Here is a 25,516-nt window from a genome sequence, read left to right as displayed (position 1 = left end):
AGAGGAGGCGATTGAACTAGGAGAGCAGTTTTGTGTTAAATGTACAGTATGGTATTTGTGCAGTTTAGTTTGAGAAATCCCCGCGATGCTCTGAAATATATATGTGTTTTGGTTGTTATAACAGACTTATAAATCTCATCTGTCTGGTCCATCAGATGTCTTAGTTACAACAATATTGAACTAGGAAAGCGATTTCGTGTGTGGGATTTATTCCGTTTTAGAAAATCAACTTGGAAAATCAATGTGATTGCTTGCGCAATGAATAGGCTATAAACACCGTTGGAATAAAACTTTGCCAGGGGGCTCGATCCCTACTCAGCCAATCAGAGATGTTCAGCATTGCCTCCCCACCCACAAAGTACTTTTTCCCCGGCAAGAGTGCTCGCAAACGGGGTCTTTTTGGGGGGTCAAAAGTCCCTCACGAACCCACCCATAGACCATGGCGCCTTTGGTGTGAACATGGCGAGTTACCTCTAAGGTCTGTAGTTCGGGGGGGAAAGCAGGGCCATGTGAAAGCACCTATAGGCCCTTGGTACCGTTACACCACTGCAGTTCTGTCCTGTAGCTGTGTGTCTGTGTGCTGTGAAACCTGAGGTCTAGCTGTGTGTGTGTGTGTGTGTGTGTGTGTGTGTGTACAGTATGTGGACACTCAGGTCCAACTGTGTGTGTGTGTGTGTGTGTGTGTGTGTGTGCGTGTGTGCGTGTGTGTGTGGACCCTAAAGTCCAACTGTGTGTGTGTGTGTGTGTGTGTGTGTGTGGGTGTGTGTGTGTGTGTGTGTGTGTATGTGGACCCTCAGGTCCAACTGTGTGTGTGTGTGGGGGGGCACCCTCAAGTCCAACTATGTGTGTGTGTGTGTGTGTGTGTGTGTGTGTGTGTGTGCGCGTGTGCGTGCGTGCGTGCGTGTGTGTGTGTGTGGACCCTCAGGTCCAGCTATGTGCCTCTGTAGAGCCTGGCCCAGCTGGATGTGACTCCCGTTACGATATGACTCCCGATAACAGATTGGAACTCCAGAGCTCTGAAGTCACCCCTCAACAAAGCCAAGTTTCCACGGCCAGGGTTGACTTGTGCTTGTCCTTGTTTGGGGAAAAATCCGTGTGTGTCAGAACCTTTTGGCTCAACTTGTTTTGTGTGTGTGTGTGTGTGTGTGTGTGTGTGTGTGTGTGTGTGTGTGTGTGTGCGTGTGTGTGTGCGTGCGTGTGTGTGTGAGAGAGAGAGAGAGTTGGCTTAGCTTTTCCCCAGGAGACTGGCCTGTTCAGTTGCTTTAACCAGAGTTGACATTGAGCTGCAGAGAGGGCTACAGTACCTCCAACAGGCACATCTTATTAGACTCGTTGCCAAAGCTATTCTAGAACATGGTGCTCCATTCTAGAACATGCATATACCATTCTAGAACATGAATATTCTATTGTAGAACATGAGTATTTCATTCTAGAACAAGAATATTCCATTTCAGAACATGAGTGTTCCATTCTAGAACATGTGGAATTATCTGACAGAGTTCTGCGTTCTCCCTATGGTAACACAGAGTGAGGTAAAGACGCAGAGATGCACTTCCTCCTACACTGTAATAAATTCAATGAAAAAAGGAACATCTACTTTGACAAGTTCAAATATGTTATTCCAGCTTAATGACCTCTCTAAATAAAAAATACTCCTAGGAGAAGGAGATAGGGCATGTATGGCCGCCCAGTATGTATCAGCATGCCACAACCTGAGGGAATGAGTGACCTAGACACACACAGCACATGCACATTCATACACAGCACACACATTTATTCTCTCTCTCTCTCTCACACACACACACACATGCTAACACTTTACTGTTATTCACCACTGCTTATTGTTACTTCTATTATTTATTCTATGATTGATTGATTGATTTTCAATCTACATGCATTTTAGAAAGCTTTAGCAACACAGATGAACAATTTGTCAATTTGCTAATAAAGCGAACTTAATTGAATTGTAACTGTTCTCCAGGGAGGGAGAGAGAAGTTGTTACCATATCACATCCTCAAGGCCAGGAGGAGGATATCCATGGCAACCTCCTCTCTCCTCTTTTCACAACTCCTCACTGTAACCATGGCGTCAAACAACAAGCTTGTTATATACTGTATATTGATATTCTTGTCTCTCTCCAGACTAAAATTTTATGTTGAAATTATGCGCTCCGCATACTTAAGCAATAAACCACTCAAGGCCGTGTGTTATAGTGATTTTATAACAGCTAGGGGGCGTTGTTAAGCACGACCCGAAGCGGAGGGTATTAGTGTAAAATAAACACACAGAAATTTACAATTTTAACATTTATTCAAAACGAAGCCTCATTCCCTCAATTCCGCCTGAGCAAAATAGTTCCCCTAACAAAAGGGTTGCCAAGCAACAACAACAACTACAATGCATAGGATCAAATGGGAGGCGCATTAATACTGAAAATTGAATGATATGCGGTCCCAGGTGTGTGTTACAAAGTATTTTAACACGGCTTCCAGCCAATCAGAATCAAGAACCAGAACTAACCGTTGTATAATACATAATAGAGTCTGTGCCACTTCGCCGCAGTTCAAAATTGAAAGAGTGACAGGTCGTAGCAGAAAATGAGAGATTTTAGGGCGGGTCCATGAGCCGCCCAAACACAGCCAGGCCGACGATGAGCCGCCATTCACTTTTTGGGTTACTGTAGGATTATGCAAAAACTATCAGACCGCTTTTTATGAAACTCAGTGGAGGGGTGTAGCTTGGGCCAATTTTCTGTAGAACCCATTACATTTTGCCATGCACAGGACCACGAAATGTATTCAGGGGTGGAGGTCTGTGCTCTCTGAGCACCATCTCTCGTTATTACCCACAGTTCTTTATTGAGAGTGTACCCACTTCTTTAGTCCCCACTACAGTAAATCCTGCTCCTCTCCAAATGATCCCCTCTTTTCTCTACTATTATCCTCCCTTTCTCTCTCTCTCTCTCTCTCTCTCTCTCTCTTTCTCTTTCTCTCTCTCTCTCTTTCTCTCTCTCTCGCTTTCTCTCTCTCTCTTTCTCTCTCTCTCTCTCTGTATGCAGTATATTTATATACAGTACAACTTAAATGAAAGAGCTTCTCTTCTCTTCAGGAGTACAATAGAAGAACCTGGCGGTCTGAAAGCTGCTTAGAGCAGAGGATCCTGGGAGAAATAATCAGCTCCTTTTGAGTCCTCTGGAATCCCACAGACCATCTCTCTCAGCTTCTCTCTCTCTCTCAGCTTCTCTCTCTCTCTCTCTCTCTCTAGCATTTATCTCTCTCACATTGCACTCCTCCTTTCTCCCCATCTCTTTCAGTTCATCCACTTCTCTCTCCTCTCCTCCCTCTCTGTTTGAAGAGCAGACATACTGTAAAAGACAGACAGGCAGACGGACAGGCAGACAGACAGGCAGACGGACAGGCAGGCAGACAGACAGACAGATGGTTCATGACTTCTCATCGCCTCTCAAGACCCTGGGGGCTTTTCTGTCAAACATCCACTCCTCCCACTGTACTGCAACCCCCAATCAGAGCGCCTAAAATAGCCCACAGACAACCCCCCCACGGTGTTCATACCGTGTTTCTGCGCCGTAAGTAACTAACCGCGAGGATGACTAACCAACCGTGCGCAGAGACAGGAGAGCAGAGAGCAGGCATGCTGGGAGCTGACTCGCGTCCATGGGACCGAGAGTATACGGTATAAAACCTACTGCAGGTCACTAAACCCACCTGGCCCTGGCACCCAAGAGAAATACAGTTTAATGCGTCTCAGCGGAGCCAGAAACTGCATTTAAACGCCCCGGAAGTGCCTTGAGTGCCTCACTCCAGCTGTCAACCACCAACACCCCCGCCCCCCCAACCACCCTCACACACACACACACACACACACTGTCAGCCCCACACCCACCGACCTCGGTCTACAACGATGTCCTTTTGGTCTAATGGCAGACATGGCAGCCCCCAGAGTTCGCTCTGCTCTGGTATCAGTCGTTTTTTTCTCATCTTCTCGTCAGGACATCTGAGTTATTGGCTTGTTAATCAGGTATTGTTACTGTGCCTTTGTGTTGAGTTTTTGTATTGTACTGTTGTGTGTATCTTTGGCTGCAACAAAGGATTTTTCCTTCTGATAAATACCGTTGCTAACTTCTATCTATCTACTATCTATCTATCCATCTATCTATCTACATCACCACACACCTCTTGCTGCATGACAGAGGCCCCTCACACATTAGCATGGGGAGAGAGGCAGTCCTAACACGAACCCACACACAGGCAGGGAGGGGAACACGTGTTTCCTATCATCTGAATCCCATTCCTGTCTGCCTTAGTAAACAATCGCAGTTATGCAAATGTGATATTCACATGCAATAACTTCAGCATGCATTATTTAAATGAATTCCCTCCCTCTCCCTCTCCCTCTCTCTCTATGCCATGCTCATTGTGCGTCACTCATAGTGAGCCGTCACGTGGCGGTAGAGACAAGAGAGCTTGGTCTCCCCTCCCAGATAAAACGTTATCGTACGGAGCAGCTGCTGGAGCCGTGGAGCCGTTATCTACCGTTCCAACTAGACAGGGACAGATTTTTTTTTCCAAGCGAAGAACATATTGGTTCTGCTCAACTTGATATGAGGATTACAAACTGTATGGCACCTCTCTCTAATGAGAAGTTTCAACTGTTTCAAATTACAACAACGGGCACATTATGTTTTGCCAGCGCGTAACAAACTCCCTCTAAGTTTAGATAATAGACTACATGACTTTCTGACACATATTACTGTGTTGTTGGTGGATTTTTTTCGTGATTCACTGACGAAAAGTTGTAAATGTGAGAATTAAAAAAGAAAACTCGCGCGTTGATTCCGGTTTGGAGCGGTGGTCGCTGCACACTTCCTGGCGCGCGGTCCGGAGATGGAGTACGGTTATTACAAGACCTACTTGGCTTGGATGTGCATTCTTGTTCACAGCGGCATGTGATTATAACATTATGGATATACAAACTGGCATGTGAGACCGAACATGGGTGAGAGGAATATGGGTAGCATCATAATTCTTCGTGCGTAATGGCCAAATAAGAAGAAGGAACACGCTCCCTCCAGGTACGCACGCACTCTCGGCAGAACTCAAAATACGCACTCTCGGCAGAGACTCAAAATACCTATTTTAAATATATATATATTTCTCTGGAAAGTCATCAATGACATCAGCAAGAATATCTCATCTCTTGATCCTACATTCCCTCTCACCTGTGTGACTCCACAGGTGGACTTTTAAGGTGAAAACCCCTCATCCCGTTTTCACCTCGTAATCAATAATAGGCCAAATGTCTTTTAGCATAGGAATAGGCCAAAATAGATTTGCAGAGGAACAGTCTTGCGTGTCTCTATGGCGACCAAAGCCCTTATTTACCATGTCTGGGAGTCAGGCGGTAGACGGCTGTAACTTCTGATCACCCTTGAACCTCTCCGCGCTCACATTAGTTATTGTTTACCTATCACCGGGAGAATGATTCATTGTCCTGGAATCGCCGGTCCTCTCACGGCGTCCACCCACAAACCGGACACACGCGCCTGTCACGGTGACAGTTCTTGTTCGGCGAGGTTCTCCTGGCAAGACTACTATAGAATGTCTCGACTCTGTCATCCTAAATATTTATTATGTAGCCTAGGCTATTCATGGTGTTTCTAATGTCAATTTGTCAGACATTTCCAACCTATTTAGTTGGTTTGGCTATACCAGGCAGACTCAAACTAAAACACAGATTTATAAAGCTTGTGTTCTCAAAGAGATTCATAACCTCTTATTTTGGGTGGGAAAAACAATCTCTTTCTGGTGTGTGCGGGGCATAACTACCTGGCTAGCAGGTAGTTTGTTTTTCATTTTTAGGACAGCTAGATGGGTGGCTCAGTGGGATACACCGTTGCCTCACAGCAAGAAGGTCCAAGGTTCGATTCCCGCATGGGCTCTCTTCCAGGCCTTTCTGTGTGGAGTTCATATTCTCCCTGTGCTCACTCGGTCCCGTCCAAACATGGACAGATGCTATTCAGTCCTGTCTCTGACCAGCCTGGTCCCAGGGGGCCACTGATGAGGCTGCCCACTGCTCCTGGCTGCCCCTGGAGGAGGACAGCTTGGACGGGAGAAATGCAGAGGATAAACTCCACTGCCAACCACTGTAAACGTGTGGGTGTGTGGAATAAATGACCCTCCAAGGTCCAGTAATTATGTGAGAGAGACACAGATGTATTATAGGTGTGTGTGTGTGTGTGTGTGTTTGGGTAGTGCCACCCACTGCTCTCCTCTCTAATGCTGCCATTTACCGATGAACTTTAGATCAGCCAGTCAGCTTCTGAAAGCTAGAACACTCACATCTGCTTTGCTACAGTAATAAACTACAACTCCCACAGTAGCTGTCTGTTAACTGTGTTGATTGTTTGGATGTGTGCTGTTGTCTTTTAACTGTGTTTTAAATTAACTTTGACATTCCCTTTCAGCCCAACCCCCCCTAACCCCAAGAGGCTTAGCCTCCTGCTAGGCTGCTATTGTAAATACAAATTTGTTCTTAAAGGCTTTGCCTGGTTAAAAAAAGATTTAAGAAACTGCCCTCACAATGAACTACAACTCCCACACCTGTCCTCTCAAGGAACTACAGCATCCTCACCTGCCCTCTCCCTGAACTGTCAGAGCAGAGAGGGGGGGGGGGATCATGCCTCTGCGCTGGGTTCTAGTATGGCAGTACAACACTTGTTTTCTAGTTTAGATCAGGCAAGCTCAGATGCCAATCATCATGCCTGCTAGCTTGTGTTACTTTGCACCATGTAACTGTGTGTAGTGACCCCACAGTAATGAGAAGACGCCTTAGGGGTTGTAAAGTACTACACACACACACACGTCGGTGTGGTACATGCTCTCTCTCCTCGCGCCCTTTCTCTCTCCCTCTCTCCCTCTCCCTCTCTCCCTCTTCCTCTCTCGCTCCTCCATGTGTAGAGTTAACACAGACGCCTGTCCTTGTTAGGGCCTACAGGTGATGATCTTTATGAGTCTGACAGCACCTACACCACATCACTGTCCTCACCCTGTCACCTGACTCACCAAATCACCAGCCTCACCCTGTCACCTGCTTCACCCTGTCACCACCCTCACCCTGTCATTCTCCTTCACCTTATCACCACCCTGTTAAGATTATCCTTTCACTGCCCTCACCTCGTTAAGACATTACCCTATCACTGCTCCTGCCTTGTTAAGACATTACCCTATCACTGCTCCTGCCTTGTTAAAACATTACCCTATCACCGCTACCTTGTTAAAGTGATCATGTCAAACCTTTTCATAAAAATAATTGTCCGTTTCACTGCTCTCTACCCCCTATTCATGAAAGCCTTTCTATTTGCAATTCTGAGACTTCTGAGAACCTGGTGTCTGTAGGGACATTCGGCGGCGCGTTTTACATCAAAGAGCAGTCTGCGGAGCTAAAACAACAACAAATAAAAGAGCTCTACATAGCACAGCCGAGTGGGTGCACCGTGCTATGAAGTACAACACCATGGCAGTGGGCTGGAGGGTGACCGTTTGTGTGTGTTTGTGTGTGTGTGTGGTAGCAAGACCACCTACAGATGTACTGTTGAGGCCTGTTCAGCGGTGCTACGTTGGATCGAGTAACAACATTTCACCGCGGTGCCGTGCTCAAGTCACTTTGACCTTCCAGGACGGCTCATTCATTTAAGATCAGAGCTGTACGGAGGAACGTCAGACTCTTTTACGCTTTTAAAACCTCTTTACTTTGACATGATGATCCTCCTGAGAGGAGACTTGAACAGGGAGAAAATGGAGTGTGTGTGTGTGTGTGTGTGTGTGTGTGTATGTGTGTGTGCGCGCGTGTGTGCGTGCGAGAGAACGTGTGAGAGAGTTATATTAGATGGTTCTCCTGAGATGAGGCGCGGTGGTAAATGCCGTGTTTTTGCGAGGGAGAGAGACTTAGAGATGGAGAGATGGAGACTGAGTGAAAGAAAGAGAGAGAGAGAGAGAGAGAGAGAGAGACCAAGAGGAAGGACAGAAGAGGGTGCGAGAGAGGGTAGCAGGCAAACATGGGGGTTGGGAGAGAGAAAGCTGGAGAGAGACATGGAGAGAGGGTGACAGGGTGAGAGGGAAGAGAGGGGGAGTAAAAGATGGAAAGAGAGATAATAGGGAAATGGAGCAGAAGAGAGAGAGAGAGAGTGAGAGAGAGAGGTTGCATGTTAAAGAACCGTCCTCTATTTAAAGCGCAATCTGCTTCATCTACAGCTCTGTTCTCCACCCTCCCAGCACTACAGGAACACATCTAGACATAGCAACACCAGATCTCTGCTAGAATAAGAATAGAACGTTTATTTTTGCCGTGGGTGACAAGCACGTGTACAAGTACACTGGAATTCTTGTAATCGCTTGTCCTTACAGTATCTTATCAGTGCTTATCAGTTCCTCATTCCAGTCCTAGGTACCCAGCTAGACATTTAAAGGTTCCCAAACTGACAATTTACTATACTATCTGTCGTCTAGCAGTCTAGCAGAATCGTCCTCATCTACATCCAATCAAGGATGACTATGTCTGTGTCCATGATGTAGGTAGTGCAATTAGATAACGTACCGTAGTGGTGGTAAGCCAATGGGGGGTTGGGGGAGAGGGGGCAGCAAGAGCAGGGGAGTGGGATTGAGAGACTGGTCCATCAGAACAGACCAGTCACGGGGGGGGGTTAGCTGTCCAGGCAGATGGGTGGTGGGGGTTCTAACCAGAGGGGGGTCTTCAGGGTCAGTCTACTGCAGTCTACTGTTGAGCTTGCGGGCCGAGTCAGAAAGGAAGCTGTTGTGGAACCTCTCCTTCGCGGTCCTGATGCTCAGCCATCTTCCGTCTCTCCGGCAAGATGTTGCGAACAGGTGGTTGGTGTCTTTTGTGATGGAACGTCTTCTGCGCTGTCTTCACCAGCCTTTGGATGGCATGCTTGTCGTTGGTGTTGCCGTTGCTGCTACCAGGATCAACATGACACCAGAAAACATTAAAACAGCTCAGCAGATAATGGTTCCAAATACTCTCAAATTAAAAGTGTGTCGCTGTGTCCAAATCCCTTTGTTGATGTCAAAGTAAATATGGGAATATTTGGACCAACCAGAGCAGAGCTGCTTCCTGGGTCGCAAGTCAGACAGGCAAGCTTTTACTGTAGATCTTTTATTGTGACTCACTACATTACAGTCATTTAGCAGACGCTTTTATCCAAACCGACTTACAATAATTGCATTTTAATGTAGTTAGTCAGTGTAGTACTAATCGCCAGACAAGTGCATCTCCTTTCTAAACAAGTGACTAAGAGCATAATCTAGTACTAAAGGCAAAGTGCAGGAGAAACTAAATAGCACTAGACACATCCACTTCTTTCTCACATCCATCACTTTTCCTGCAATACATACACACACACATACACACTCACACGCACGCACACACACCCTGTGCCTTTGTCTTTCTAATTTGTATGCAATCTAGGAAAAGATGAAACCATTGAGGTTCTAGGCACACAAGGTACTGAAGTTCATAGCGTAGGGAAACACACGGCAGTTACAGTAGTGGACAGTAGGCGTAGTAGACGGCGTCAAACCAATTTATTTGATAAGTCAAACCAGTTTATGTGATACTTGGCTCTACACACACACACACACACACACACACACACACACCACCAGACAAAGAAGTAGACTGACACTTGCCCTCCAGGTGCATAAATGTGATTCATCTAAGCGTGCGTCTCTCTCCAGGGTTCTGGCCAACCGTGGTGATGATCGCGACAGGCGGAGTGATCACGGGCCTGGCGGCCTTAAAGCGACAGGACTCCATCCGTTCCCAGCACTACCTGCAGGCCCCGCCCCCCAGCGCCGGCACCGCCCACAACAGGAAGAGGAAACCACGCTCCGACGTGGTGGTGGTCCGCGGCAAGCTCCGCCTCTACTCCGCCTCTGGCTTCTTCCTGGTTCTGGGGGTTCTGATTCTGATGGTGGGCGTGGCCATGGCGGTGCTCGGTTACTGGCCGCTCAAAAAAAAGCTCCTGGCTAGCCCCGCCGCGGGCCCGGGCCCAGCCCCCAGGGTTAAGGTGACGCCCGACGGGTTGTCCGTGACCTCTGGTGACCTCGGGGTGACCCCTGAACCCCACAGTGGCGTGCTGGCGCGGTTTCTGGAGCGCTACCTGCACTCGGAGAGGATGAGGATGCTGGGGCCCTTCACTATGGGCATTGGCATCTTCATCTTCATCTGCGCCAACGCCATCCTGCACGAGAACAGAGACAGGTAGGGCCGCGGCCTGTCTGTCTGTCTGTCTGTCTGTCTGTCTGTCTGTCTGTCTGTCTGTCTGTCTGTCTGTCTGTCTGTCTGTCTGTCTGTCTGTCCACCTACAGTAGTATTGTATTCCTTCATTCTGATCCTCCCCTCCCCTGTTGATGTGATCATCACTATTGTTTTTGTTGGCCTCCTGACCCTGTGTCCCGCCTGCAGGGAGACCAAGGTGATCCACATGAGGGACATGTACTCCACCGTCATCGACATCCACAGCCTGCATCTCCAGGAGCACAAGCACATGAACGGGGCCTACGGCGGCCCCCGGGGCCCCGGGGCCCTCTACCCCGGCCCCTGCTCCGACCAGGACCCGGTGGCTGCATCCCGGCTGGCAGCCCACACCCTGCTGACCTTGGCGAGCCTGGGGGCTGAGGGGCGGAGCCGGTGCGGGTCCCTCCGAGCCATCTCAGTGGAGGAGGAGGAGGAGGAGGAGGAGGGGCTACTGGGGGAGGCCAAGGGGGGGTGTGGCTTGTTGTCGCCGGGATACAGGGATAGGTCGGGGTCCGTGTTTGGGTTCCAGCTGGCGCAGGGGGCGGGCCGGCAGTGGGAGGAGGCGGGCGGGGCGTCGAAACGCTGCCAGACGCGCTCCATCGTGTCGTCGTCGATCAGCGCCTTCACCCTGCCCGTCATCAAGCTGAACAACTGCGTGCTCGACGAATCGGACATGGACAACATCACGTCGGACGGCGAGGTCGCGGCGGAAAGGTTGCGGCCGTCCCCGACGGCGGTGTCGCTGACGGTCCCAGCGCCCGCGGCGGCGAAGGCCCACAAGCCCCCGGGCCTGGCGCTGCTGAGGAGCAACTCCGCCTCCGAGTCCCACAGCTCCTCCTCCTCGCGCGGCTCGCTGTCGCCCGGCTCCGCCTCCGGGCGGTACCTCTCGCCGGGCGCCGCGCGGAAGGACTTCGGCTCCAACGGCTCCCTGCACATGCTCAGTGCGCACTCAAAGTCGCTGGACCTAGAGCGGGGCGTGGTGTCTCTGACCGTGTCACCGGAGCAGAGGAAGCACCCCAGCTGGCCCCGGCTGGACCGCTCCAGCAGCAAGGGATACATGAGGCTGGAGGACCGCGAGGACCCGGTGGACCGGCTGCTGGTGCCCCCGGTGGCCGTGAGGCGGGACTACACCAAGAAGGAGAAGCTGCTGATGATCTCGCGCTCGCACAACAACCTCAGCTTCGAGCACGAGGACTTCGCGGGTGGCAGCCTGAAGAGGGGGACGTCGGAGACCAGGTTCTGACCTGGAGGAGCACCGGAACCCGGCGGAACACCAGAACCCGAATGCCCGTGTTCTAAAACGGAATATAAGAACATGGAACTCTGAGTACTCAAACAGGATATTCTAACGTGGAACATTCTAACACGGACTGCCGTTATATGGAACATAGACAGATCCTTGGAGATATCCTTCAGCAATACCAGCTCCAACTCCAACCCCAGCTCCAAACCCAGCTCCAAACCCAGCTCCAAACCCAGCTCCAGACCCAGCTCCAAACCCAGCTCCAAACCCAGCTCCAGACCCAGCTCCAAACCCAGCTCCAGACCCAGCTCCAGACCCAGCTCCAAACCCAGCTCCAAACCCAGCTCCAAACCCAGCTCCAGACCCAGCTCCAAACCCAGCTCCAGACCCAGTTCCAAACCCAGCTCCAGACCCAGCTCCAAACCCAGCTCCAAACCCAGCTCCAGACCCAGCTCCAAACCCAGCTCCAAACCCAGCTCCAAACCCAGCTCCAAACCCAGCTCCAAACCCAGCTCCAAACCCAGCTCCAAACCCAGCTCCAGCCGTGGACGTCATCTTGCTGGAGGTGTGAACTATATAGTGATGAGATGGACACTCAGGTAGACAGACTGCTCTCAGGAGAGACACAGATGTATTACAGGTGTGTGTGTGTGTGTGTGTGTGTGTGTGTGTGTGTGTGTGTGTGTGCGTGTGTGTGTGTGTGTGTGTGTGTGTGTATGTGTGTGTGTGTGTGCGTGTGCGTGTGTGCCTGTGTGCGTGTGTGCGTGTGTGCGTGTGTGCGTGTGTGTGTGTGTGAGAGAGAGAGAGAGAGAGAGACAGAGAGAGCTCATGTGAGTTATGCCGGGCTCACACTACAGAATATTTAAAATTCTAACCGATTTGGAAATCGGGTTGCATCACACACATGAGGATAATCTTAACAGATGTTCTTCTCTGGAATCTCAAACATGCACACACTACAAGATTTTAAAATAACGGCTCATCACACACTACAGGATATTACTGTGCCTGAGGGAGCAACGAACCCCTCTCTCGGTTGCAAAGTAGTGATATTATAATCTTAAATATCGGGGCCGCCCAGATGGATCTGTGAGCCAATCGGGAGGTTTAAGATTGGATCTCTAAACCCCTCGCATTACAAGATAATCTGGGCTGAACATTGGTACCAAATTTGGTACCAGATTTCTCCTCCAATTGTCGGGAGGGGTGAATCGGGGATAAATCGGCCACGAAATCCTGTAGTGTGAGCCTGGCATTAACTAGCTTATATTGACATTAGCGTCAAGTCAAGGTGACCTGTGATGTGGTTGTGTTTCTACAGTACCAGTAATGTTTGTTACTCTGCTTTTTTGAAGCAGACAGTATTGTTTGTCTCTAATGGCCAGTTACACATATAGTTGGCTTACTTTTCAACATTATTTATTGTTCTCAAAACACACAGCTATTTTGAGAAGATAAAAAGGAGACAGGGTCTAAACGTAGAACACCATCAGTCCTCGGTGTGGTGGAGTGAGCGATGTACCGGGACTTTCGCTCAGTCCTAGAGGTGATTTGGAACCATGCTCTCATGACAGGGTAGCCTGGAGTCCTGGGTAGTGCTCACCGAGTCCTGGTTGACCCTGACCTTGACTCTGATTGAGTCCTGGTTAGCCTTGACCCTGAACTTGACCCTAACTGAGTCCTAGTTGACCTTGAGTTCAGACTATAACAACTTGCCCAGGGAATACAGTTGAGGACCAGTGGGTTAGCTCATACTGATTCATACTGGCACACTTTTTGTAATGTGTGATCAATGTGCACTCGCCTGTAAAACTAAATTAAATCAACTAAATTCAATAAGACCCATGTACTGTAGTAAAAGGAGCACTTACCTGGGAACAATGGGATGTCTTCCTCTAATGGTTGTCAATTGGCCAGGTGGGTCCATCTGAGAGGAGCCAATCATAACACATGTTACTGCCAGGATGTCTAGGTGTTACGCCGCCATTGGATAGAGAAAATGGACAATATGGAGGATCATAGTGTGTGTTCCCTGAAATGTGAGATGCGTGTATGTGTTTGAGCAAACTGTACAGCAAATACATTGTTGGCTATTCAAGGTTGTAGGTGGTGTTTTTTTCTCGCATTCCTCAATCAAATCTGTAAGAAGAGCAGTCTGAACAAAAGATAAACATGCACATGCACGCACACACACACACACACACACACACACACAAAGTAGTGTAATGTAATTTGTGGCAGAGGGATACAGAACATTGTAATTGAATATCCTCTCTCTCTCCCTCTCTCCCTCTCTCCCTGTGTGCATGTGTGTCTCTCTCTCTACTGTCTCACATCTATATAAATCTGAATCCCTGCTGGCTGCATCCATCCATCCATCCATCCCTCTCTCTCTCTCTCTCTCCATCTCCCTCTCTCCCTCCACCCCCCCCCCCTCTCCATGTCTTGCTAATGGAGGTGAGAGTACAGCCAGCTGAGGTCGTCAGGAGGACAACGGTCTGAGAAAGGGTCTGGAGAGGTAACAGTGCCAGCGATGATGTAATGACCAAGCTAAGAGCCGCGGGCCGCTCAGACAGGACGAGCCGCCGCCGCCGCGCTCCCATTATTTCACATTATTTTCGCTACATTGAGTGAAGCTCAGCGCCCGTCTGGCCAGGGGAGTTGGGGTTGAACTTCAGTAATACGGTTTGGGACTTGGAGTGCAGGTTTACACAGTGTGCCTTATTGGCCCTGATGGGATAGTCAGCTCACAACAAAGTGAAGCATTATGGGTCACGGGACGAACCGTTTATATGATGAGGTTAGGCGCCATCGTCTTCACAGTCTGAACCTCGCAGAACTCGTCTCATAGAGCGGTTGGATCAATTTCATCTCACCTTTCCCGTTCATTAAGTCACTCTTGCCCCTGATTTTCCTAATTGGCTGCCCACCGTCTGTCGATTCTGACCTGTGTGTGTATGTGTGTGTGTGTGTGTGTGTACTATACTGTAGTTGTAAACTATCCCCAAGGACACCCAGAGACTATCCTGCTTCTCTAATGTCTTACCATGCTCATTACACACATGCTCTCTCTCTTTCAGACACATACATATATACACACGCACACGCACACACACACACTGTGACCGCCACTGGTCCTGATGTCTGCCAAGGTAATTTTTCTTTTTACAGATTATGAAAGTGCAAATTGATATGCTTCTGTGAATGTCGGTACACCTGAAATCACTAAGCAGAGAAAAAGGGCTTCAAAGATTCAGAGCTGTTCACACTTCTCACAGGACATGGACTTTTACGACAAAATATGAGTATTTCGTGATTCTAAAACTGTTGTTTGTTATATTGAGAGAGTTCTTCACAACCTTTTTTCGTATTTTTGTAATATGAAAAAAAGGAAAATGGAAAAAAAAGCCAGTGTGGACCAACAGCTGCCACAGTAAATATTTGATGTCCTGTTGTTCAATATTGTATTTATGGGCGAGGATGCCTGAAGCTTTAGCTGGAATGTGGATGACTGTGGATGATTAATAGATAAACCGTCGACTGTGGATGATTACTAGATAAACCCATGACTGTAGATGATAAGGACATGCTGTGAATGAGACAGGAAATGAATAGTAGTGCTGATATGAGACAGGAGAGTGGTGGTGATAGGAGATCCCCTTGCTCTGCCCATGCACTGTCCTGTCTTGTTGTCTATTTACTGGATGCAGCAACAGTCCAGAACAAATTCCTAGTGTTCCTATGTGTGAAAACCTACAGTACCTGGCCAAAATAAATCTGATTCTGGGTTAGACCCATACCCCTGTCCTTGCAGCCCTGTTTTGTTGGTAGGTGTGTGTGTGTGTGTGTGTGTGTGTATGTGTGTAGGGAGATGTCGTGCCACATCATGCTCAACCTGGACAAAACCGAGCTGCTGTTCCTCCTGTGGAAGGGCTGCCCGCACCGGGACCATGGTCAAGCCCTATACCCCCCCTGCTGACCGCTCTGCTCCGCTACCTCAGGCGAGTGATTACCCCGTCACTCCGAGGCCCCTGCGGTCGATCGATACCTTCATGGCTCTCTTCTGTTCTGGCGCTGCAGTGGTGGAATGAGCAGCCCACTAACATCAGGACGGCACAATCACTGCCAATCTTTCGCCGCAGGCTCAAAACTCACCGCTTCAAAGGTTACTAACCGGATCCTTCCTCTTAAGCACCTATTGTATTTATATTTTGCTACGCTTTCACTTTGGCTTCAGCACTGGATGAAGCTTTTAGTCACTCGTTTAGAAAGGAGATGCGCTTATGAGCTCTGGCGAGTAGTACACAGACTACCTACGCAATAATGCAATTATTGTAAATCGCTTTGGATAAAAGCGTCGGCTAAATGACTGTAATGTAATGGGGGATGGGGGGCTGGGAGAGAGATGCAGGTGTGTGTGGCTCAGAGCACTATTAACCTGCTGCCTCCTCACTGTTTCATTTCTCTCTCTTTTTCCCTCTCCTTCTGTCTCTACCTTCCTACCCGTCTCTTTCCCTCCCCCCTCACCCTCTCCGTCTCTCTGAATCCTAACTATCTCTCTTTTATCGTTCTTTCTCCCTCCCTCTCTTTCTCCAGAATGAAGTCTGCTCATACATACGGTAGCGTGGTTCTGTTCTGTGAGCTGGATAGTTCCGTTAGCCGGCTGAGTCTTGCTAGTGGCTGGTTCTATTGACTTATTGCCTGGTTCTGTGGACTTGTTGCCTGGTTCTGTGTGCTGGTTGGCTGGGTCGACTGGTTCTGTTCTGTGGACTCACCCTCCCAGGCTGGTAGTTTTTGCTGTCCGGTTGTGAAGGCTGACCGACTGATTGCAACTTGCGGCCTGGTTGTGAAGACTGGCTGTCTCCATAGCCGTCCACACTCTCTCTCTCTCTCTCTCTCTCTCTCTCTCTCTTCCCACAGACAGAGATACCTTTAGGCAGTCTGGAAACCCATTTCTTAACACAATGAGAAAGAGACTCAAGGACAAATGGGATGTATGCTTAAAGTCTCCTCACTTGTTCATACAATGTCAATGTCAATGTACCTATTGTAAGTCACTTGAATAAAAGTGTCCGCTAAATAATTAAATAAGTGTGTGGGGTTAGCGTGTGTGTGTGTGTGTGTGTGAGAGAGAGAGAGAGAGAGTTGTGGAGAGTTGGAGTCTGCAGCGGTGCATAACATGGAGATAACATTGGACAGGGTGCAGGGACAAGACAGGACAGCGCAAAGACAGGACAGTGCAAAGAGCGAGGACAAACTGCTAGTGCAAAAAAGGATAAGCTAAGAAAAAGAACAATATCCAAAAAGTAGTGCAGTCAGTTTGTATACAGTGAGGGAGCAGAGTGTAATGTGTATGTATGTGAGTGTGTGTATATGTATACGTGTGTGCGTTGTGATATGTGCGTGCGCTGTGTCCTCAACAGTACATTCAGGTCATGTGCAAGTATCTCTCAACTGTATCTCTCAACAGTGGCGGGGTCCTTGGTGGTGGTGGAGGGGGCGGGGTCAGAGGGGGACACAAGTCTTGTTGAAGAGGCTGATGGCTGCGGGGAAGAAGCTGCTTCTGTGGCGTGCAGACGTGGTCCTGATGGACCGCAGCCTCCTGCCTGAGGGGAGGGGCATGAAGAGATTACGGCCGGGGTGGGAGGGGTCGGCTTCAATCTTCCAGGCCCGCTTCAGGGTCCTAGAGCTGTGCAGGTTGCACCCTCTCGGCGGATCGGATGACACGCTGCGGTTTGGCTCTGTCCTTTGGCTGTAGAGATGTACCAGATGGTGATGGAGGAGGTGAGGAGGGACTCGATGATGGAGGTGTGGAAGAGTCCTATCATTTTCTTTGTCCGAATTTCTTCAGCTGCCTCTGGAAGTACATCCTCTGCTGTGCCTTCTTTGTAAGGGAGCTGGTCTTTAGTTCCCATTTGAGGTCCAGGGAGATAGAAGTGCCCAGGAAGCGGAAGGAGTCAACAGTGGTCACTGGGATGTCATTCAGTGACAGGGGGTGAGGGGGTGGCTGGTTTCTTTCTAAAGTCTACCGTCATCCCCAATGTCTTGAGAACGTTGAGCTCCAGGTTGTTTTGGCCACACCAGGACAGCAGCTGGTCGATCGCCCATCTGTAGGCGGACTCGTCGCTCTCAGAGAGCTTGACAGGCTGGTGGCTTGAGGTGCAGCTGCTCATGTTCAGGGAGAAGAGTAGGGGGGAAAGGACGCAGCCCTGGGGGGCGCCGGCGCTGATGGACCTGGAGTCTGAGATGTTTTTGCCCAGCTTCACGTGAGGTTTTTTTGTCAGACAGGAAGTCGGTGATCCACCTGCAGGTAGAGTCAGGCACGTGCATCTGGGAGAGCTTTTACTCCAGGAGAACGGTGTTGAAAGCAGAGCTGAAATCCACAAACAGGATCCTGGAGTAGGTGCCTGCATGTTCCAGATGCTGAAGAATGTAGTGAAGAGCCATGTTTACTACATCCTCCACCGACCCGAACTGCAGAACAGATACCAGCTCGGTTCCTTCCCAGGAAATTATGCATGTGAGGGCTGATCTGGTGGGGAGGGGCATCGTAGATGCCCACCTACACTCCAGAGTGGTGAGTGGTGTGTGTGTCTGTGTGTGTGTGTGTGTGTGTGTGTGTGTGTGTGTGTGTGTGTTATCACATATCACTAAAGCCCTGGTGTGAGGTTGGAGTAGAGAACTAAGTAGAGAACATCTTGCAAGCCCATCGTTCAAATACACAGGCAGGCCAACAGAGAACAAGACCTGCCAAGCAAATAAGGGAAGTATGAGCGCTACCAACTCAAAGAAATTATCAATTTAAAGTGACCCCCCTACCTAGTGCATAATAATATACAAATTAACTACAAGGTGTGGCACTCGCCCCCAGCCTGGTGTATTTTACCCTAGGGAAGAACTAAAGAATCAATTATCAAATACAAAACGTAACTAGAAGCTAACAGCAGAATACCCAAACAATAGAGAACTACGAGTCGACAAATCAAACTAAACAGGCACACAAAGAAACGGGTCGACTGCCAATGGGGAGACAGAGGGAGGTTTATATATTCACAGACTGCCTCCGGATTAAATCATTAACATGTTTTTGAAAGATTTTTCAAGGTGCCCAACCACATCCATTGTATGACCAAAGCGCTGGTAGAGCAATTATCAGACTTTCTCAAAAGTGCTAGTTTTGTCAATGTTTTGATCTGAACCATTGTATATGATCATAAGTAACCTTAAAACAGGGCTAAACATGCATTTTCCCTTTACTACTCCTTTAAGGTTAGAGTGGTTCATTCTAACAGCTCAGTCTGGTTGTTCATCCAGGAGGAAACATGGCTTTACTTTACATTATTTATACGACACTTCCCCTCCACACACACACACACACACACACACACACACACACACACACACACACACACACACACACACACACACACACACACACACACACACACACACACACACACACACACACACACACACACACACACACACACACACACAGCCAAGGGACAAGATGAACAGGGTGAACTGATTGCGTGTGTGTGTGTGCGTGCTGTTCTTTTCTTATCTTATTCTTACTTATTCTAGTCCTCTACACAGACATGCCGAACACTTTAGAAACACATTCCTCAAGTCATGAACTACAGAATCCCTGAAAGTATAGTCATAGCAATGGCAGCACATCTGTTGAGGTTGATTGGACGAGTCGTGATGCCCCGGTGGCTGGAGAGGGGATGAGTTCAGACTCCAAGCCCTTCCCTCACTTCCTGTCTCCTTTGACATCACCGCCCACACGGTGAGGACATGGCGCTGACTTCTCCTCTTCTCCCTAATGAGCCAATTAAACCTCTCCTGCAGGGAGAGGGAGAGAGGGAGAGAGAGAGAAAGAAAGAAAGAGAGAGGGAGGAGAGAAAGAACGAAAGAGAGAAAGAGAGAGAGAGAGAGAGCAAAAGGGAGAGAGAAAGAGGGGTAGAGACAAAGGCAAACCGAGACGACATCTCACAACAGCTTCTCATGATTCTGTCTCAGCGTAACACAACGCCCACAGTGACCGAAAACACCCCAACCCCACACCCCCCCCCCACAACCCGTGTTTCTCTCCCCTGGACGAGAGACACCGCTAGGCCATCCTCCCCTCTCCTCTCCCCTTCCTACCCTCCTTCCCAACCCCCCCCCCCCCCCCCTATGACAGAGGTGTTAAGCTCTCTCCCCTCCTGCGCCACACGAGCGGCGTGACGCACGCCGGTCACACATGCATGCGGGCGTGGTCACAAGTCGGACGAGAACAGACGTTCTCTGTGGAACAGACGTTCTCTGTGGTGCCGCGTGACGACGGAGGAACAACGGAAGAACGTTGCCTACACGACGACCGGCTTCGTGTTCACGCGTGACAGCGGTGACGCCGTTCCCCCCTCCCGACAGGGCTCAGGGCTCGTTAGCGACGCCGGCGGCCATGATGGATGCGTCTCGTTCCGGGAGATGGTGTGCGAGGCGTGAGGTGGGAGTAATGGTGTCTCTGATTGGCCTAATTGCTCCACTTAACAGGAAGCACGCCAATCAGTCAGAGGGCCGCCGCACTGTATGTACACACACACACACACCCACATAATATACACACAAACATGCACTCATACATACACACACACATACACACACACACACACACACACACAATCATAAACACCTACTTAAGCACCCTTCAACGCCTCTGCATACTTCAGCCCCTGGCATCAGCAGACGGCTCCATACTGTATTTCAAGCACCCCAGATATAATATTTAACAGCATAATGCCATTCATTATACACAATGGCCTCAATACAAGATCCTGGGAGTTAACACAAACACTAGACACTCTGTCTGGGAGCTGGTTGAACACTGGAGAACACAAAACAAACAAACACAAAAAAACAAACACAAACACAAACACACACACACACACACACACACACACACACACACACAGAGCAGCCCTCTGAGAGAGAGAACCTGGAGTCTAATACACCACAAGTACACCACACAAACAGCCCCAAGGTGACCATAGTGCTTGGCACACCTCTCACTCTCTCGCTATCCCTCTTCTCTCTCTCTCTCTCCATCTCTCGTTCTCTTTGTTCTCTGTTCCCTCTGTCACAGTGCTCTGAATATTTCAGTCTCTATATTAATGAATTATGTAGATGGCCCCGCCAGCCAAACAGAACAGGGTTTATACTGACAGACACTGTTTACCATTCCATCACGTTAAAAGGTGCTGCCGATGGTTGTGGGGGTGGCCTGATCCCTAAACACACACACACACACACACACACACACACGCACGCACACACACACGCACACGCACACGCACAAGCGCAAACACACACACACACACGTGCACACTCTCCACTCCACCCCTCCTCTCCTCTCCTCCCCCCGTCCTTCTCTCCTCTCCCCCCTGCTCTTCACCTTTCCTCGCTAACTTTCTACATCAGCCATCCTCCCCTTCCCATCCTCTCCTGTTCTCCACCATCCCCCTCTCCCCTCCCTGCTGCCCCCACCCTCTCCTCTCCCCCAGCGTGGGTGGAGGTGGCGACACTCTCCGAGTCTCTCACCCTAATTGGGCTCTAAATTAAAAAGCTAGTCTAAGAGGATTAATACCACTATGACCCTCCTTCTAACTCAATGTAATAATCTGCCAGCCTGAGGGAGGAGTGGGGAAGATGAGAGGAGAGGAGAGGAGGATGAGGGAGGGGAGGAGGGGAAGGGAGAGGAGAAAAGGGGAGAGGTGAGGGCCAATCGTCCTCTCTCAGGGCGATTACTCCTCTCACGAAAGAACCTTTCCTTCTCTCTCACTCACTCATTCTCTCGGTGTCTCTCTCTCTCTCTAACACACACATGCACTCACACTCAACCTCATACATACACAAACACACACACACACACACACACACACACACACACACACACACACACACACACACACACACACACACACACACACACACACACACAAGTGCAGCCCAGCGGACGGTCTCTGAGAGAGAGAACACTGGATTCTGTAATAAAGCTCCTCTTGTGATTGGCTGATCACCCGGAGGCTCCTAAGGGCAGCAGGCCCCTGATTGGTCACTACATGTAACCGCAGAGCATTTAGAGTCCTGATGTACACAGCGTTTCTATAGCAACAGTCTCCGCTGTTGGAAGGCCCCCACCTCCCTCCGTTGCGCTAAAACGGCAAATTAATTGCGAATTATACCGCTTGTTTTTTCATCTGTCTTTCATTAAATAGTCATGGAAATTAACAGAGTGATTCTTTTGCCCCCAGAGCAGCTCAGTAGATAATCTACCCCCTGAGTGCTTCTACTGGGTTTCTAATGTATTTCTACTGTACAGCACACCACACTGATTCAGCTTCCCTCCTGCCTCTACTGTACATGTCTTTCACATGTTTTATATATGCACAGTGTGTGTGTGTCCATCCTGTCAGAGGGACAACTAGAACCAGCTTTAGAGCATAGTACCTCTTACTATAATGAGGCCCAGGGGAGGAGACGGTGTGTGTGTGTGTGTGTGTGTGTGTGTGTGTGTGTGTGTGTGTGTGTGTGCGTGTGTGTGTGTGTGTGTGTGGGGGGGAGTGTACAGTATATAAGTGAGTGTGTGTGTGTGTGTGTGTGTGTGTGTGTGTGTGTGTGTGTGTGTGTGTGTGTGTGTGTAGATCTATAGAAACGTGAGAGGGAATGTTTCTCATTAAAACAACATACATATAGCTGGGTATTCCCAGAGAGAGCTGCTTGGCAAGCAGGTCTGTATGACAGATCACAGGAAAAACGTCACTACACTTCTATATTGATTAGTAGCAGAGAAAAACATGCGAGAGAGAGAGAGGGAGAAAGAGAGAAAGAGAAAGAGAGAGAGAGGGAGGGGGTTGTTACCCAAAACCATCTCATGCATCTGTTAATAGTTATCCAAGTTATTAAAGCACATTCTTCCTCTAATCAGCTCCTTCCCTTGTTGTTTTTGTCACAGAACCAGCAGCCTTTCACTAAAACAATGGTCCTGTATTCACCCTCTCATACTGGGTCTGTATTCACCCTCTCATACCCTGTTTTCACCCTCACATACTGGTCCCGTATTCACCCTCTCATACCGAGTCTGTATTCACCCTCTCATACCCTGCATTCACAGAAGCACCTCTATTCTCAGAATGACACGACAATTGAATATCAATATTATAGAATCAAAATCATAATCAATTCTGTCTCAGGGTCCGTCTTCCTAAGCTGAGAGCTGTTCATCTCTGATTGGCTCTCCTTCAAAGTTCATCTCTGATTGGCTCTCCTTCAAAGTTCATCTCTGATTGGCTCTCCTTCAAAGTTACCGGCTAACAGATTAGTGTACAAAAGAGCAGCCAGCTCATGAATGTGGGTCCCTCGACCTCCCACTCTCCCTCAATGACACAATGGAAAATCTTGCGTCATCGGAGGCCCTCTCGGGTGGCTGGCAGCGCGCGTGTACTCAGAAAAAAGCCTAGACACAAATAAACACAAACAACAACAACGTCATGATGATAATTGCACCTGGAATGGCAGCTGCTAATGAGAACTAAAGCTAAAACACACACCCACAGCTAATCAGCGCTTGTGTGCGTGCGTGCGTGTGTGCGTGCGTGCAGGTCTGTGGAGGCTGGTCAGGAGTGTTGTGTGTGGGTGAGGGGTTCAGGTCATTCTTTCATCTCCTCAACAAATCGATGGGAATTCTGGACCAGTTCCCAGAGAGAGAGAGAGAGAGAGAGAGTGAGAGAGTGAGAGAGAGATGGATGGATAGATGTAGACAGAGAGAGTGAGAGCAAGAGAGAGATAGATAGATAAATAGATAGATAGAAAGAGAGGTAGACAGAGGGAAAGAGAGTGAGAGCAAGAGAGAGAGAGAGAAAGAGAGAAGGAAAGAGAGAGTAAAGAGAGATCTCCAAGGTGGACCTGGAGGGTCAGTTCTAATGTTGACCGCTCAGCTATCAGAGACACAGCGGAATGATGTCGCGTCTCCAGTAACTAAACTAACACGAACACTGCTACTCTGACATCACGTCGATGGACATCCAGACGGACAGCCTCAAAGTGACCAGTCCTGCCGGTCCTCCCGTGTGGCAAGTGACGGGTGTGTGCGAGCCGTGGTGTGAGCGAGGCAGGCGGCATGCTGGACAGAGAGAGTGGCGGGTGTCACGACGGTCATGTTGAGCTGCAGGGAGTGTGTGATGGAGACGAGTGCGACAGACAACATGGCCAAACCCTCCGAGCCATGGTCAAACCCTATACCCCCTCCCGACCGCTCCGCTCCGCTACCTCCGTCACTCCGAGGCCCCTGCGGTCGATAGACGCGGTCACAACTCTTCTCTGTCTTGACACCGCAGTGATGGAACGAACTGCCCACTGACGTCAGGACAGCAGAGTCGCTGCCCATCTTTCGTCGCAGGCTCAAAACTCATCTCTTCGAGAAGTACTACAACGATCCTCCCTCTTCCTACGTTAAATGCAATTATTGTAAGTGGCTTTGGATAAAAACGTCAGCTAAATGACTGTAATGTAATGTAATGGGAGATATGGGAGGGTGGGGGCACTGGTGGAAGAGTGGGGGGCCCAGAGAGCAGGAGAGAGAGAGAGAGAGAGAGCGAGAGAGAGACAGTGTGTGTGTGTGTGTGTGTGTTTGTGTGTTAGTGTAGTACTGTAGGACACGCAGCTCATGTGTCCTGTAGTGTGGCTGGCTGGTCCGTGTAATACCATCTCTCTGATTGGCTAAAAGCATTTAGCAGCTCTGCTGGAATGTTCTGCTTTCCTCAGTAAGACCTGATCCGATTGATCTGGTCATCTGTAGTCGTCATTTATTATGATCATTAATGCTCATCAATGATCATTTGTGGGTGGCACGGTGCGTTACACCGTGGCCTCACAGCAAGAAGGTCCTGGGTTCGATTCCCGCATGGGCCATCTCCCGGGTGGTTCTGTGTGGTTTGCATGTTCTCCCCATGTTCACTCTGGGTCCCTCTACATGGAACCCCAATATGAACAACATGCAGAATAACAGATGCTCTTCAGTCCTGTCCCTGACCAGGCTGTGGACTGAGCATTTGGACTTGGCCACTGATGAGGGCTGCCCACTGCCAACTGCTCCTGGCTGCTCCTGGAGGAGGACAGCTTGGATGGTATGTGTGTTGTGCCACAAGCTGTATGACTAGAAATAAACAACTTTGAAAAGCAGCCATGTTTGGTTGTTTATTAAGGAGGACACACATGAGACACTCACTACGAGGGAGGGAGGACACTTTACCTCCAGATGGTGTGTGTGTGTTTTTGCAAGTCCCTAAAAGTCTGCCAAATCTCAAATCAATTGGTGAGAAGGCCCATCTATAATCTGATGGATTCTACTGAGCACTCTCCCACTCAACATCTGAGGGCTCAGACCATGACGACACTGGCTAGGGTCCGGGAACTGAGCACACACGACGACAGGAGATCAAAGAAAAATTTGACAGAGTTCAGTTCTCAAACGCTGCAGTATCACTGGTCCAACAGAGGAACTCTGCTGCTGAAACTCATGTTTTGTCAAAAGCTGTTTTTGAGAAGCCTTGTCGTCGGAAATTGTAATGGTGTTCCTCAGAGAGGAGAGGAGAGGGGAAGAGAGGGGAGGAGAAGAGAGGAGAGAGGAGGAGAAGAGAGGAGAGAGGAGGAGAAGAGAAGAGGGGGGAGGACAGCCTCAAAGTGATCATTCCTGCCAGTCCTCCCTAGCTTGGTGTCCTATTGGCTCGGTGCGTTACACCGTCGCCTCACAGCCAGAAGGTCCTGAGTTCGATTCCCACATGGGCCATCTCCCGGGTGGTTCTGTGTGGTTTGCATGTTCTCCCCGTGCTCACTCAGGTTCCCTCCACATGGAACCCCAATATGAACAACATGCAGAAGAACAGATGCTCTTCAGT

General features: G+C 49.2%; 1 protein-coding gene across 1 annotated transcript; it reads left to right on the top strand.

Annotated features, from left to right (window-relative positions):
• Positions 1-4,598: 4,598 nt before the first annotated feature.
• Positions 4,599-11,583, top strand: tmem200a (transmembrane protein 200A). The gene is made up of 3 exons (XM_084453937.1): positions 4,599-5,093; positions 9,772-10,297; positions 10,502-11,583. The coding sequence occupies exons 2-3, from the start codon at positions 9,792-9,794 to the stop codon at positions 11,574-11,576; spliced, it is 1,581 nt and encodes a 526-aa protein (XP_084310063.1). The 5' UTR covers positions 4,599-5,093; positions 9,772-9,791; the 3' UTR covers positions 11,577-11,583.
• Positions 11,584-25,516: the final 13,933 nt, after the last annotated feature.

This window comes from Borostomias antarcticus (genome assembly GCF_949987555.1).
Source record: "Borostomias antarcticus genome assembly, chromosome: 19".
NCBI classification, from domain to species: Eukaryota; Metazoa; Chordata; class Actinopteri; order Stomiiformes; family Stomiidae; genus Borostomias; species Borostomias antarcticus.
The sequence above is the reverse complement of the archived record's forward strand: the minus strand, read 5'-3'. Positions and strand labels throughout refer to the sequence as shown.

Bases quoted from the DNA above. Each gene is read 5' to 3' on its own strand.
- tmem200a (XM_084453937.1), top strand. From the start codon at position 9,792: ATGATCGCGACAGGCGGAGTGATCACGGGCCTGGCGGCCTTAAAGCGA. The intron at 10,298-10,501 runs GTAGGGCCGCGG...TCCCGCCTGCAG, and splicing joins CTGCACGAGAACAGAGACAG to GGAGACCAAGGTGATCCACA.